The 14,171-nt window shown below is 47.6% G+C and overlaps 7 protein-coding genes across 7 annotated transcripts; 4 read left to right on the forward strand and 3 right to left on the reverse strand.

Annotated features, from left to right (window-relative positions):
* Positions 1-1,045: 1,045 nt before the first annotated feature.
* On the reverse strand, positions 1,046-2,668 carry N7500_007548 (uncharacterized protein; the record flags this gene model as incomplete). The annotated part of the gene is made up of 3 exons (XM_056678692.1): positions 1,046-1,195; positions 1,260-2,265; positions 2,307-2,668. Coding segments are annotated over 3 exons (1,518 nt in total), but the record flags the coding sequence as incomplete, so codon positions are not given.
* A 322-nt stretch (positions 2,669-2,990) lies between these two features.
* N7500_007549 (uncharacterized protein) lies at positions 2,991-3,369 on the forward strand (the record flags this gene model as incomplete). The annotated part of the gene is made up of 3 exons (XM_056678693.1): positions 2,991-3,026; positions 3,121-3,207; positions 3,274-3,369. 3 exons carry the CDS (start codon positions 2,991-2,993, stop codon positions 3,367-3,369), a joined length of 219 nt encoding a protein of 72 aa, XP_056533693.1.
* A 2,260-nt stretch (positions 3,370-5,629) lies between these two features.
* Positions 5,630-5,903, forward strand: N7500_007550 (uncharacterized protein; the record flags this gene model as incomplete). Its single annotated transcript, XM_056678694.1, is given in 2 exon segments — positions 5,630-5,650; positions 5,664-5,903. The coding sequence occupies 2 exon segments, from the start codon at positions 5,630-5,632 to the stop codon at positions 5,901-5,903; spliced, it is 261 nt and encodes an 86-aa protein (XP_056533694.1).
* A 1,988-nt stretch (positions 5,904-7,891) lies between these two features.
* Positions 7,892-9,836, forward strand: N7500_007551 (uncharacterized protein; the record flags this gene model as incomplete). The annotated part of the gene is made up of 6 exons (XM_056678695.1): positions 7,892-7,951; positions 8,014-8,431; positions 8,476-8,545; positions 8,599-8,839; positions 8,898-9,010; positions 9,071-9,836. 6 exons carry the CDS (start codon positions 7,892-7,894, stop codon positions 9,834-9,836), a joined length of 1,668 nt encoding a protein of 555 aa, XP_056533695.1.
* Positions 9,837-10,452: 616 nt separating this feature from the next.
* Positions 10,453-10,721, reverse strand: N7500_007552 (uncharacterized protein; the record flags this gene model as incomplete). Its single annotated transcript, XM_056678696.1, has 2 exons — positions 10,453-10,470; positions 10,524-10,721. 2 exons carry the CDS (start codon positions 10,719-10,721, stop codon positions 10,453-10,455), a joined length of 216 nt encoding a protein of 71 aa, XP_056533696.1.
* Positions 10,722-10,795: 74 nt separating this feature from the next.
* On the reverse strand, positions 10,796-13,135 carry N7500_007553 (uncharacterized protein; the record flags this gene model as incomplete). Its single annotated transcript, XM_056678697.1, has 12 exons — positions 10,796-10,995; positions 11,060-11,272; positions 11,371-11,601; positions 11,664-11,712; positions 11,762-11,926; positions 11,958-12,269; positions 12,325-12,386; positions 12,508-12,603; positions 12,654-12,721; positions 12,784-12,847; positions 12,906-12,960; positions 13,007-13,135. The coding sequence occupies 12 exons, from the start codon at positions 13,133-13,135 to the stop codon at positions 10,796-10,798; spliced, it is 1,644 nt and encodes a 547-aa protein (XP_056533697.1).
* A 490-nt stretch (positions 13,136-13,625) lies between these two features.
* On the forward strand, positions 13,626-14,152 carry N7500_007554 (DUF4149 domain-containing protein; the record flags this gene model as incomplete). Its single annotated transcript, XM_056678698.1, has 2 exons — positions 13,626-13,923; positions 13,986-14,152. The coding sequence occupies 2 exons, from the start codon at positions 13,626-13,628 to the stop codon at positions 14,150-14,152; spliced, it is 465 nt and encodes a 154-aa protein (XP_056533698.1).
* Between the last annotated feature and the right edge of the window lie 19 nt (positions 14,153-14,171).

The raw sequence follows: 14,171 nt of genomic DNA on the forward strand, positions 1-14,171 counted from the left end.
ATGCAAATAGGGTCTTGAGATAAGGCAAAAGGATGGGAGGACGAGATTGAGAGTAAAGTTTAGCAGCTTTATATATTGAGATGCAGAACGAAGAGTGAAACCTCACTCACTCACTCACTCTCTCTCTCTCTCTGTGGGGCCAGTATCTGCAAGTAAGCTCGCTAAACACAGCGTCTTTCCATAAAACAAAGCCAATTGGGTTGTTCAAAATTCGTAGGATTTGAGACACAGCTGCACTTCTTCTTAGCGCCTGACGATACTTTGCAGTCATCTCATTTACAGAAACTATATCCGACAACAAGATTCCAAGGACGTTCGGTGTACCCCCACCGTAGTGGGATTTGCACATCTTCAATGCGTCCTAGTACGGGACATCAGCTAACTAAGATAACCTCGCGATGGGAATTTTCCTCTTTCTTTTCTTTGTAAGAAAATCCCAGAAAGGCTTCACAGTGAAGTTGTTAACAAACATGTACTGTGGGGCAAATTCGATAGAAATATCTAAGTAATATGAGATCTTACACTAATGTTTATCGTGCAAACACTAGTTTTAAAATCAATATTCAATCGTGTTAGGGGTATAAGAGGTACCGAGAATTTGTGATCTATCGGTCAAATTGCCATTAGTTGAGCGGGCTGTCCGAAGGTCCAAGTCAATCGGTATGCGGGTCCATTCTGCGCATTGATCCATAGCCAATAGAAAATACCTCAAGAAAGTAGTTGGTCGGTCCATAGGTCATTTAAAGGACCCCAACGCACGTATAGTGAAGATTGAAGAATTGATCCATGCAAGGTTTCAAGTGTTCGACATGAATTGTGTATACGGAGCAAAGCCAACTGCATATAGATTTACGAATGTATCCTTCATGCTACACTAGCTGTCTCGGATGAACCCGAACAATTGACCAGGACAAACAGACAGCTCCCCAAAGTAAAAGTCAATTGTGACAGTATGTCCACCACAGAGAAATCTAAAATTCTTGGTATCGATGAGTATAGAGGCCATCCACACAATTGTACAGCAAGAAACACAATTCAACTCTGATCAATACTGCTGGGGCTGCCTCCTTGTGTCAATCAACTGAATCAAAAGCACCGGAGTTAGAGACACCACTGCGATAATACTACACATCACACCAGCAGCCCCGCTTAGCCCCAATGTGGCATACATATCAGGGAAATAAAATGGTCCGCACTAAGCAGCCATTCAAATCAGCATTGATCTTGAATGAAAGTGAAATGCTTTGTTGGATACTCACAAATCCATAGATTTGACGACAGAGGTTAATGAAAACACCGATGCTGGCAGAATGCTCCTTGTGGCTATCGACCGCGAAGGATATGAGAATGGTGGTGAGTACCTGGTTTCCAAATGCAGCGATAGCCATGCCGATGCACGGTGTGACGTTCCAAGTAGTTGCTTTTTCCAATTGAAAGCCCCATACAAGCAACCCAGTGAAGATAGTGCCATACCCAACGTATGACAGCCACAAACGATCTGCGGGAATGGTGTGGCCCTTGCGACGCTGTAGTACCCTGAGGAACCAATCTGACATTGGCCCACTAACTTGTTCACCAATGACGGAGCCGATGATGATGGAGACAAACTGATACCCTACTTGCTGAGCATTGAAGTTGAATTTTTCACCAAAGATTAGCGGTGTCTCAACGATGATGGCAATGTTAGCGTAGGCGAATTCAACTCCGTATGCAATACCCGGAATTAGGATGCGAGGGTATTTTCCAAGAAAAAGAGGAGCGATGAAGCTTTGCAGCTCAAAGGGACGAGGATCAAGTCGGCAAGGGACGAGTCGACTCCAGCCGTTGCTGGGCTTTTGAGCCGCGTTGACATCCTTGACATATAGAGTCTCGTCACCAAGCAAAAGGTAAGCAATCAATTGAGTGCCGTTGATAATTGTAAATATCCAGAATATCCAAGATATTCCTAGATGTTGCACGACAAAACCATTAATAAATGCGCCACCCGGGATTCCGAGAGTGATCAACAAGGTCCACCATCCCAACTTTCGGGCACGCTCTTCCGGATAACACAGCTCCGTCACTACACCGCTGCCAATGCCGAGAGGGGGAGATGAGCCATGCTGCAATAGCACGAGTAGCCATCTGCGTGCCAAATGTTCTGCAGAAGACGCCTCCGATGTTGCAGACCATGGTACCGAGCACGGAGAATATGAAGATATGGTAACGTCCATAGCGCATCGTAATGGGAATCCAGAAAAACGGGGCAATTCCCAAGATAAGGATCTATGACGAATAGGAGAGTGTTATTAGCTTTATCCAGGTACAATGGCAGAAGAAAACCTACCTGGACAGATGTTAGATAACTGGCCTGAGGCACTGTGATCTTGTACTCCTCCGCCATGGCTTCATATCCAGGGATAAGCCCGGCAGCCATGAAAACGCATACCATCGAGTGGATGGCCACCATCAGGATTTGGGCATTTCGTTTCCATGTGGGCCAGTTGATCGGTGCTTCGGGTGCTTGCATATCTGAAGTTGCAACAGAGATATCCTCCAGGTGGGCTGAGTCTTCGAGTTGATCTTTTCTTATGCTGCCGAGGGCCATACTCTCTGATGGACCGGCTACCGGGGGGACAGATCCCGGCTCATGTTTTTTGAGGGCAATTGTGGGAGTCAAGGGCTTAGGGCTTAGGGCTTAGGGCTTAGGGCTTAGGGCTTAGGGCTTAGGGCTTAGGGCTCATCTTGCTGACTTCTACAATGATGAAGCCTGTGCTTGACGATGTTACTAAGGAAATCCTTGCCCGAAACAGAAGTTGCTCATGACCATGCTTAAGATCATCCCTTCTACAAGTACAACGGGCTATGGACCCGTAGGCTGCAAAATCTGGTTTGCTTTCTTGAGATTCAGCGTTGAAGACTTCTGCTGAATTCGTCTGGTCCTCCTTGGAAGGCTTTTGCGTAAACAGAGAGGGCTCAAGAGCACAAGGGACCCCAGCTCAACATCTTTCATGACAATCGAGGACGGCAGGCGAAGTTCCTGGACAGTACGTTTCTGTCCCCCTATCTATGATATAAGCATCACGGGTGCTGTATGCGCCTGATGTCACCCTTTATTACTAAGTGACATTCTATCATTAGTTCCTGTCAACCTCAAAAGAGCAGGATGCCTTCCACTTGACGATTAAGGGTATACCCACACTGGCACTGATTGCGGTCGAGGAACTGGTTCGTTTCCGCAATCTCATGGCTTTTCTGTCTGGCTGCAGCTAATTTGTTCCCAGGCCCGCTTAGCCGTTAACTCAGTCACTGGGTGACTACACCCATCCCATGCAGATTGGCAACTTTGTCAAGGAATTGTTCGCTGGATTCCAGCTCTTGAACTTATGAAGGAGAACGATATCACACCGGCTTTTAGCGATGGTATCAAGTACAGCATGTGAGTCCACTGCAACGCCTACTTCACTGTTTCAAATTTCCTAATCTATTTGGCACTACCACAGGTCAAGAAGGTCGAGGATGTGGTCATAATTCGTCGCTAAGGAACCTGGTCCCCAAGGTGGTCCACTCTACTTGAATGAGCATTCAGGGACTCCTAGACTTACCGAATTGAGCCTCATGGCGGAAATGGAAATAAAATCCAAGGCAATCAAGCGGCTATTACCGTTTGGAAGTATCAATAGGCTTTGATATTGAAATATAAATTATTATTACCACTCAGTAAAACTCCCATCGTAGACCGAAAATCGCAAACCGAAAAGGAGTAATATGTCACAAAGCCGAAGCACCGGGATATAGATACAGAAAAACAGATGAAGGAATATCCTGTAGTTCAGAAAGAATACCTCAAGCCAGGGCACACGACAACTTGGCCTGCTCAGCTCCAGCCTCACTCTTCTTCAGCGAAACAGGTGCCCTCTTTCTTACACCTCGATCTCTAACGATGGTGTCCGCAAGTCCTTCGGGCTTAGTAAGGGACAGCGTATTTCGCCCATACCACTCCGGCGGAGACGAGAGCTTCTCAAAGTTCCATGACGCTTCATGCCCAAATCCCAGGCTGCTGCTCCTTCAAGAAAGTCCAGACCGGTGCAGCGTTAGCGCCCGTTAACATCCAGTTTTCCGGCACAGAATGTGACTCCGTAGTTGACCTGACGAAAGACTGAATTTCATCGTCCGAGCCAGGGTCATGGCTGCCGAACTGGTTGCATGGGAATCCAGGACAGTGAAATCTTATTCCGGATACTGGGCCTTCAGGTTCGGTAGGATTTTCAGGCCTTCAAACTGGGGAGTGAAGCGCATTTCAGGCGATGTTCACGACTGGGGACGACCTTGCCCGTTCAACGAGGAGAGGGAAGGGTGCGCCCTTTTCTGTTCGTATGTTGGCGTTGGTTAGCGATTAGATGCACGCGGGGCTTGTGTATGCGTGAGGAAGTAGATGAAGAAAGGGCGCAGGGTTATACGTACTATCGACGGGCTCAAGTCAAAGAAAGATGTAGCAGACGACATGGTTGTGATTTGACGTGGATATGCGAAAAGAGGAACTGTCTCTGGAGTGTTCGCGGGGTTGAATACAATGACGTCGTTAACTGGAAAGTTATTGGAAGGACTTGGCAGAATGAGACAGCGAAATTTTTGCAAACACGAGAACATGACTCTCTTCTTGTAGTTCTTCAATCGTCTACAGTGACCGAAAGTCAAGTCACTTTCTTACCAATTGGCCGTGGGCTTGGCCACACGGTATCCAGAGGAGCCGACGGAGCTGCAAATCGTCGAGCCGATTGATGAATGGCTTTGATTGGGCTGATTTTCTGATTGGTTCATCGAGCAAACTGGGGTAGTGTTGTAACGTTATTCCAAATCATTGCTGACTGTAAATGGAAATCTAGAGTCATAAGAACATAAGGTTGGCTCGTAGTATATATTATAAGACTTCAATGAATTATGTGTCTATATCTGTAGATAAATCAAGGCCTTCATGATAATTACTCAAATATAAAATAGAAAATTAGGATACAAAACGATTGATATATATATATATGTTGAGTAAACAACAATTCCACCGGTAGCTTTTTCCTGTCAGTAATTTCAAGACACAGAAAAATAATAAAATTGACAAAATAGGAAATACGTACATCTGCTATAACCCCGAGCATGCCATTTGGCAGGTGGCACACCTATCACTGTCCGCTATGGTAGTTAACACGAAGAGCTCTGGTAGAAAACCACTGAGAGCCATGCAAATTAAATGCTGCCTAAGGTTTTCAACCTGGAAAGCTTCCTGACACTGCTTTTAGCCATGGTCACGCGCCAATGACCATGAATGGACAAATCAAGACTACATCCCCGAAGCGGATCAATGCGGCATGGACCCCGTCTGTTGTTCTGGGAGAGCGGCATTCAAAGGCTCCAATTAACTACAGCTACGCGCACGTCGAGATCAATGAAAGTATCAAACCAACATGGGGTTACATATTCCAAAAATTTGGAAGACTAGGCCGAGCGAGAAAAGAGAACATCAATTTGTGCGTTCCCCTTCCTCTCAAGGCAAGTACCTGCAAGTCCACACGGATACCGAATACTACTTGAAAATATTATACATAAAAGTCGAGTAATCATAAAGCCCCAAAAGAATGACTATATGTAGGAAGAAATGAAGAATAGAAAGTATATCGTAATGACTCCAGTATGGCCGCAGTAGTCTCTATCATACTAGTGGCGCGAGAGACAACGCTTTAACCGGCACCAACGGCACTGCTGCCGATGGGAAAACCGCTGTTGGCACGGCTGGAAATGCTCTCGATTCTCCCCCAAGTGGGGCAGTTTCACGCCCAGAGCACCTTCGGGATAATGGCAGCGCTTTCAAGTACATGATACTGGCAATGGTCTTAACAGTCTTACCAAGACAGTGGTATGATCACACCTAGGGGCGCTAGTCAGGCCGCTAACGGCAGAGGTGACAGGCGCAAAAATGTTAGCGACGTATCTATGGTATAACAAGCACCACCAACGGCATCCTCAATGCCAGCAACAGAGCCCTCCACATTGCCGAGGCTTGGGAGAGTGGGAGAGTAGGCTAAGCTAGCGAGGGCAAGTGGAATGGTCAATCCAGTGAGCTTCCTTATTGAGATAGTTGTATCGAAAGGGCTGAAAAGACTGAGTTGGCGAAGAAGCAGTGTACAGACATAAGAACAGTGACGAGAATTGGTAGAATAATAGTATACAGAAGCGAATGCGGAGATGTTGAGACGTAAAGGCCGAAAATGATATAATTGATTCCCTGGGGTTGTTTTAGCAACGTGCTTCGTGCGGTCATCCAGGCTCCCTCGGATTTGGGGTGATCTCGTGTATTCTCATGTAGTGAAGATCACAATGTGAGAGATTTCGCATGGTCTAAGTGGAGCATATATAACCAAATCAAATATTCCTTCGTCAGAATGAGAAGAAATAACACCAGCCAACGATCGGAAACTTTCCGAAATCCAGTGAGGATGTATATTAGCGCATTGACCAGAGGGACTTGGGCAAGGGTCCATATATGCTAGGCTTAAAAATGTCGATCACCGACTTTCTCAAAGGGAGTCTGGAGGTGAGTTTGCCCATGTGGAGCATTCGAACTTGAAAACAAAACAGTTCCATCGGACATCCTTGCGTTGACTCTGCATGAAAGCCAGCCTCTACCGATATTGCAGTATCCACCCTGCCCTTGGTGCTTACTGGCGTATGGAGGGATGCTCTGATCGAAAGTGGAACCTGGAGGCTGTCTGTTTGTTCTTCGTTGGAAAATCAGTCTGTAGTTAGCGAAACCGGTTCGCTAGAGATATCCATGTATGCCTTATCAGGGTAGACTGTGACTACATGATCTATTTCTCGAACCTAAAAGAAACCACCAGGAATGACCAGTCAAGCATGGAGCCACAAGCCATTGAGAATGAAAGTCACCATTGAGGAGATTCAACATTCGACAAATCATAAACAGTTGCATCGAGCGAATTTCAGCATATGGTACAGATATGCCAATTGTTTACACACTCTGTAGTGTAGTAGATTGGTCACTTGTGTCAAGCACTGTGCACGCAGCGACTTGAATATCATCCCCCACTGAGATAACGATGGCCGTCGATAGTACAGATAGTTAGGTATCGCAGTGACCATCATGGTCTAATAGTGATGCATCGGCCCTATGTATGAGGAGGAAGCAGAGGGGCGTACAAGAGCCTTGTTGTTGACCTCATTTACTGGTGATTGGAGTCTTAAGTAGGGCATTGATTGGGAAAATTCAAGACAATTATCCGTCAGAGATATGGGTTATTGTCATGTGGAGTCAGGATATAGGATTCAGAGGTGAAGACTGAGGGTGCGAATCCGGAGTTTAGTGATGTATCAGATGTGAGTAAAGAAGTTCCAGAGTTGTTCGATTAGTGTTGCTTGTGAAGTTTGTGTTGTTTGTGCGATTTGAGCAGTTTGTCTGTTTATTGTGGTGTTGATGTTTTGGAATGTGGAAGGCACCGACTGATGCCTGAGGCAATAGGCGTTGTCACGTCAACGGCTCAACTAGGCCTAACTAGGTAAGGCACAACATAACAGTGGCATGGCAGCTGCCCCCCAAACATCATGAACTTGGATTTTGTGTTGATTTCCTTTTCCTCTAATCCACCTGTACAGGTTTTTCGCATCCCTTTTGGTTTCTCTCTATTCTTAACATCTTATCCTCATCGATTCATCTCCTTGAGTTCGATCATGAGGCGTTTAGGTCTTACTTTTACCGCGACTATTTTCTTACTGGCTTTGCTATCCTCCGAGTCACACTAGAACAACAGGACCTGTAACGGTCCTATACTGATCTATCCTCGCTCTTCATCAGCGTTACACAATCACTCCAGTTCTAGGTGGCTGTCAACAAACAATCCTCAATATGACTACCGACTTCAATCACGGCGGCCAGATGATCGAGTACATCCAGGGTTGGTACAATGTTCTTCAGCAACTAGAATGTCTTTCACCCAGAATTGAGAGCTAAGCAAAGCTATGATTTAGACCGTCTCTACCTTGCGTCTTATGATTCTGCTCCCAGTTCCAGAACCCCGTTTCCCTTCCATCTGGACGCACCCAAATCCCCAAGCAAGCGTGCACGTGCCCAGCCCGCCACTCCGAGCAAGCGCCGTTCTCCCCGTGTACTTTACCGTCGACGACACTCTTCTTTACAATGCCTTCCACGCTGATTTCGGCCCACTCCATATTGGTCACCTTTACCGGTTTGCCGTGCTCTTCCATGAGATTCTTGGCGATCCAGCCAACAGCGACCGCCCGGTGGTCTTCTATAGCAAGACTGATGCTCGGAGTCGCGCGAATGCAGCCTGCCTTGTTGCATGCTATATGGTCATGATTCAATCCTGGCCACCTCATTTAGCTCTGGCACCCATCGCACGGGCAGACCCTCCTTACATGCCTTTCCGTGATGCTGGATACAGCCAGGCAGATTTCATTTGAACATTCAAGATGTCGTCTATGGAGTGTGGAAGGCTAAGGAACAGTCTCTTTGCGGGCTTCGCGACTTCAATCTTGAGGAGTAAGTACCATTGTTTACACTGCCGGAGACTGAATGCTGATTTTCTTCAATAGGTACGAGAAATTCGAACGAGTTGATATGGGTGACTTCAACTGGATTACACCAGACTTTCTTGCCTTTGCATCTCCTCAGCAGCAGCCCGTGGCACCAATTCCTGTCAACAGCCCGAGTACAACGCATTGCCCGCAACAATCTCTGAAATTTCTTCCTCAAAGCTTCCCATGCCATTCAAGAATGTTCTCGCCCATTTCCACCAGCGCAACGTCGGTCTTGTTGTACGACTCAACTCGGGCTGTACTGCCCGTCTTGCTTCACCGCAATGGGAATCGCTCATATTGACATGATCTTTGAGGATGGCACATGCCCTCCCCTGCAGCTCGTCAGACGATTTATCAAAATGGCCCATGAGATGATCACCATCAAGAAGAAGGGCATTGCAGTTCATTGCAAAGGCAGGTCTGGGCCGTACGGGCTGCTTGATTGGTGCATATCTGATCTACAAGTATGGATTCACCGCCAATGAAGTAATTGCCTTCATGAGATTCATGCGACCCGGTATGGTCGTTGGACCTCAGCAGCACTGGCTCCACCTCAACCAAGGGCCTTCCGTGAATGGTGGTTTGAGGATAGCATGCGCGAGAAGCTAGCACAGTCCACACCTGTAACTCCACGAGTGTCCACAAAGAAGCGCACTAGCAGCGGGGTCGTCTCCACCCCCCAAACAATAGCCACTCCAAACGCGCAGCCCTCGGAGAAATTGATCACAACGAGGCTGCAGCTTACCCCAGACCAGGATCTTCCTGCACCAACTCCTGGCCAGCCTCGCAAGTCCCACCGAAAGGACTCACGTCACCACCCTTATTCCCGAACTGCCTCCGGATCCCTCGCTGTTGAAACCGAGCAACGGGGCCACCGCAGCCACAGGAAGAGTAACGAGAGCAGTGAGAGTGAAGAAGAGATCCAGCTTCGTCGATTAGCGCAGCGGTCATCCAGGTCTCCTGTTGCCTCCCCCACGTCACGGTCTATCAGTTACTCTGCCACTGTCACAGCCAGCTACACTCTCACAGAAGACAATCACAAGGATCAAGAGAACTGGGTTGATCACTCAGCACCCAAGACTCCCGTGAGCCGCAAGAGCGGCGCTGCACCTATCTCGGTCAGCAAAGTTCGCTCCAGTCCTCGCCGGGCAGCGGAAAATACCCGCAGCGAGTCTCGTGGTGTTCGCAAGCCCAGTGGCCGTATTGGTAGCAATACCATCAGCCCCGCACGGGCTATTAAGACCATCCACTAAACGTTCTGCTCTCTTCTTTTGCCCCAAGGAACTCTGCATGTTTCTTCGGAGCGCTTCTTCCATTCTTCTCGTTCCGCTGGGACAAAACTTCTGCATACCCCTTTTTCGTGATGCATCTGGATGCCTTTTAATGTTTTGAGTTCGCAAATCTCGGTCTGCTGTTGTTTTCTGGAGCGAATACTGGTTTTTGGGCATGTTGTGCGCGGCGTTTGGTTTTTGTTGTTAATTGACGAACCATCAGATCTCTTGCAATTGGGTACCGAACCACTTCGTGCCACATGTTGTGTTGTCTGCAGGTTTCGCTCTTGTATGTGTCAATTCTACGTCTATATGACAATGCTGTTCATGAACTCCCTCGAATTTGCATTTCTTCCTCGGTTTATTGTATCTCTTGAACTCAACGTCAGTAATATTGAACCCAGTCGTCTGGGGTAGATCATAGTTGGCTTTTTGTTCCACGGCCATGCCTTCCACGCTGTACCATATGGTATCACTCGCACAGCAAGTTCTACATGGAGTGAGGTTTGCACCAAATACAAGTCTGAGTATTCCATATCTCTCCCATATTGACTATTTTATGTTCCAAGAGCGAGACCTCAACCCGCCCCCACTCAACTCAATTGGCAGCCAAAAACTATATGCACTGTTAGCGATCGTTCTATTCCATACCGAGGGGTCAAATCTCACCTCTTGAACCTCTTCGTCCTCAACAGCAGAGCTATCCACTTCACTCTTCCCGATAAGCCCAAGCTTCCCCTTCCTCACGAACCACCACAGCTCCCTCCGATCCCCACCTAGCTCCTCCCGCAATATCTTACCCTTCAACTGACGCACAAAGTCATTGTACACCACCAGTTCCTCATAATCCACTAGCTCCTCGCGCATAGTACCAAGGCCTTCGATGACGCGGTCGTAATTCCGAGTGACCGAGACTGTGCGTTATCTGGGTCTCAATAATTTTAGCCATTTTGCTGCACAGCGTCGTGGATCGCGTCAATGTTTTCTGCGCGGGAAAGTGTTTGCTTGAACTCCGGGATTGCGTTCTCGGTGGAAATTTTCGTTCGCTTGGGTTCAAGGCTAAGGAGGGCGTCGACGTCAAGACCTGACAGGGGTTTCTCTGTATCGCGCTGGCGTTTACGACCTTTTGTCTTTGGTGGAACTATCAAACGAAATCCGTTGGTAAGTGGAATGTTTTCTAAATCTATTTTGAGAATCAGTCATACCTTTCTTAACATCAGCCGTAGACATCAATCTCTCAAGATGGGACTTGGAGTTCTTGACTATCTCTTCTGAGGGGTGTGCGAATTCCGTGAGGCCGCTCTGAGGGTCAAGGACAGGGTCGCTGGGATGCACTGCACGGTAGCGAACGGCTGACTCGATGCGGTGCAGTAATGGGGAGAATGACTCGTCAATTGGGGAGATCATTAGTTGGTTCACTAACTCTTTTGATTAGCTGGTGTGCATGATAATCAAGTGAGCCCTAATTACCCTTCATCATTTGTGGTGACAAAATCCATGCTGTCCACGTAGTTACTCATCGCATCCTTCAGATCGGCATTTGGAAGGTTGCGGTGTTCCGTTACCACTTTGCCAGAGACAGTAATGATCTTGTCTAAAGGTGGGAACCGATATGATCGCACGTCTTCTGCAAATGGAAGCTGTACTTCTATCAAACACTCATAATCTGCCTCGACGGATGGGGCGAGTAACACGAGCATCGGTGGTTTGGATTCTTTGGTCACCAATCGGGCAACCGCATACGAGTCTAATTCATAGAGTGCATGAATGAGGGGAAGACAACGCAAGAGATGCATTGTCATTTTGCACGCTGAGGAATGATGATATTTGTGTTGGACATGTGCATGTATCGGTCATACTAATGACAGGAATTAGCTGTGATAATTGAGATTCGCACAGAGACATACCTGATCCTTCTTAATGAACCCGATTAGCCCCATGCCGGCAAAAGTTTCCAGATTGGCGACGTTCTCATCAGTCTGCTCGATAGGAACTGCTGTACGTCCATACTCGTACCCCTTGGCGAGGTCATCGCGTTCAACGTCGACCTTGCCCCCTGAGTGCAGACTCGTCTGTGATCTGATAGGTCCGTGACGTTCTCACCGAGGCGAGAGCGTCGCCTTCAGCATTGCCTTTACCCGGTATCTGACTTCCTGGTTCGGTGCCGGGGCGTGGCCCGAACAAGCTCGCTGAGATCGGCTTGGCGACGTAGGTTCGGAAGTATCGCTCCACGGGTATAGTGATCGCTGTGTCATACTCTTCGGGATTTCCGAGCATAAGATTCCCCTTGAAAGAAGGCATGCTCTTAGTCACTTTGATGCGGGGAATATCTAATTCCGAGACAGCTTGCTCCAGCGTTCCATAAACACCTTCGCACTCCTCAGCCAGATTGCGGAGAAGAGTCTCATTTTCAGCCTGCAAGAACTCGGTTAACAATCAATATTCCAATATATTGAAGACGACTTCGTACCTTTCGACTGTCTTTATCTTCTTCCTTTACGCCATACTCAGCGTCATCCAAAATCGGCACCACTGGATGATATTAGCAGAATGCAAAGTCACATCAGTGAGAAAACATGCATGATCACCAATTCGATGTTAACTTCTTTCATCTTTTCAATGATGCCTTCGATATTATCATCGCTCATCATACCAGTGCCATTAGTCACTAAAATGATCTTGCGCTTGTATTTGTTTGTCTTGGTATAATCGAGGATCATCTGGATGGCGATGACAATAGAAGATATGGCTTTCATACAGTCAGAATAGCAATTTAGCGATTCTTCAACAGCCACTTACCATCGCCTTTATTAGTTGTGCTGGGTTTGATTGTTTCGCGTAGTCTCCGGATATCAGGCATGAGGACTCTGAAAGACAATTTAGTCAAGTAATTCAATATGGAATAGTCATTTCAGCACGCCACACATACTGGCCAAGACCGAAGAGGACGGAAATACTAGAAAAGTTCTCTACATCCAAGTCATTGATGGTTTCTGTTCTAAACATGAGAGAGGGCTCCCAATGGATGTTGACAGGTAGGCTACCACTTACCATCCGTCCTGAGACCAACCACGCCAACCGTAGCCGTCTTGCGACCGGTGGCAACCTGGGATTGTCAGTTCTCTGGCGTTGAACAAGCTCAAGTCACATACCGTGGCGGTGATCCTATCCCAGACATACTGCATGGCCCATTCGAGATCTGTCATAGGACGGCCATGGTGGCGCTCGCCCATAGACCGTCCCATATCTACAATGTAAACCGTAGCCTCTTTCTCCGCCATGATGATGGTGCTGTTGGGGAAATAACAAGTCAAAATTGCTTGAGCCTCAAGACAACAGGCAGACAGGCAGACGCGTGATATTTCCACTTGCGGTTTAGACCGAAACGCGAAGGCACATGACATCACACGCTGTATTCGTTGGTGCTCGGTGGTCTGTGCGTCGCTATGAGACAACGCCGCCTATTTGGAAGTGGAAACAAGGCTTTCCCCAATAGCTGGGCCGTAGCGATAGCTGCCCACTTCTTTCCCTCGATGCAACCTCACATCAACTCTATCGTCAACTCAACTCTCCCGATATTATAACATATACGAAATCATGGATCCTCGCCCCTATCACATACTGAGGTTTGTTTATATGCGAAAATCACAACTCATATGCTAATAAATGAGGCAGTTACGGTACCCTCCTAGGGACACAGTTCTACCAGGTGAGATCGATATCTGAACTGGGCACATATCAAACTGTCCTCTCCAAACCATTCTCTGACATATGTCAAGTCTTTTTGTTGGAGGCTTCGTTGCTTTCCGCGCCCTTCCGCGGCCCCAGTTCTCTAATCTGCAGACCGCCATCTTCCCCATCTACTTCTCACTGCAGACTGCGCTGCCTGTAGTCGTCGCCTTGACCGCTTCCCACGGCGGACAGGTGTTGGGTTTGTCTGGTCTCACTGCACCGAAGAACCGCTTTGACACCCTCTTGCCGATGGCAACCGTGGCAGTGACCGGGTTGGTGAACATGTTTGTATTGCTTCCCATGACAAGAAATGTGATGCGCGAGCGCAAGCATCAAGGTGCGTTAGCTGCTGTCACTATATTTTGATTGAGAGTCAATTGATCATTCTAACCTTTGCAGAAACCCGTGATGGAAAGAAGAGCTACGACCCCGCGCCTCACTCTAAGGAAATGCTGGCCTTGAACAAGAAATTCGGCCGCGTGCATGGCATCTCAAGCTTGGTCAATTTGGCCAGCCTGATTGCTACGGTCTGGTACGGTGTCGTGCTAAGTAAGAGACTTGAGTAATGTGGCAGCGGCAATCAAC

The sequence above is a fragment of the Penicillium coprophilum genome, assembly GCF_028826855.1.
Source record: "Penicillium coprophilum strain IBT 35676 chromosome Unknown utg000004l_segment0_segment0, whole genome shotgun sequence".
NCBI lineage: Eukaryota > Fungi > Ascomycota > Eurotiomycetes > Eurotiales > Aspergillaceae > Penicillium > Penicillium coprophilum.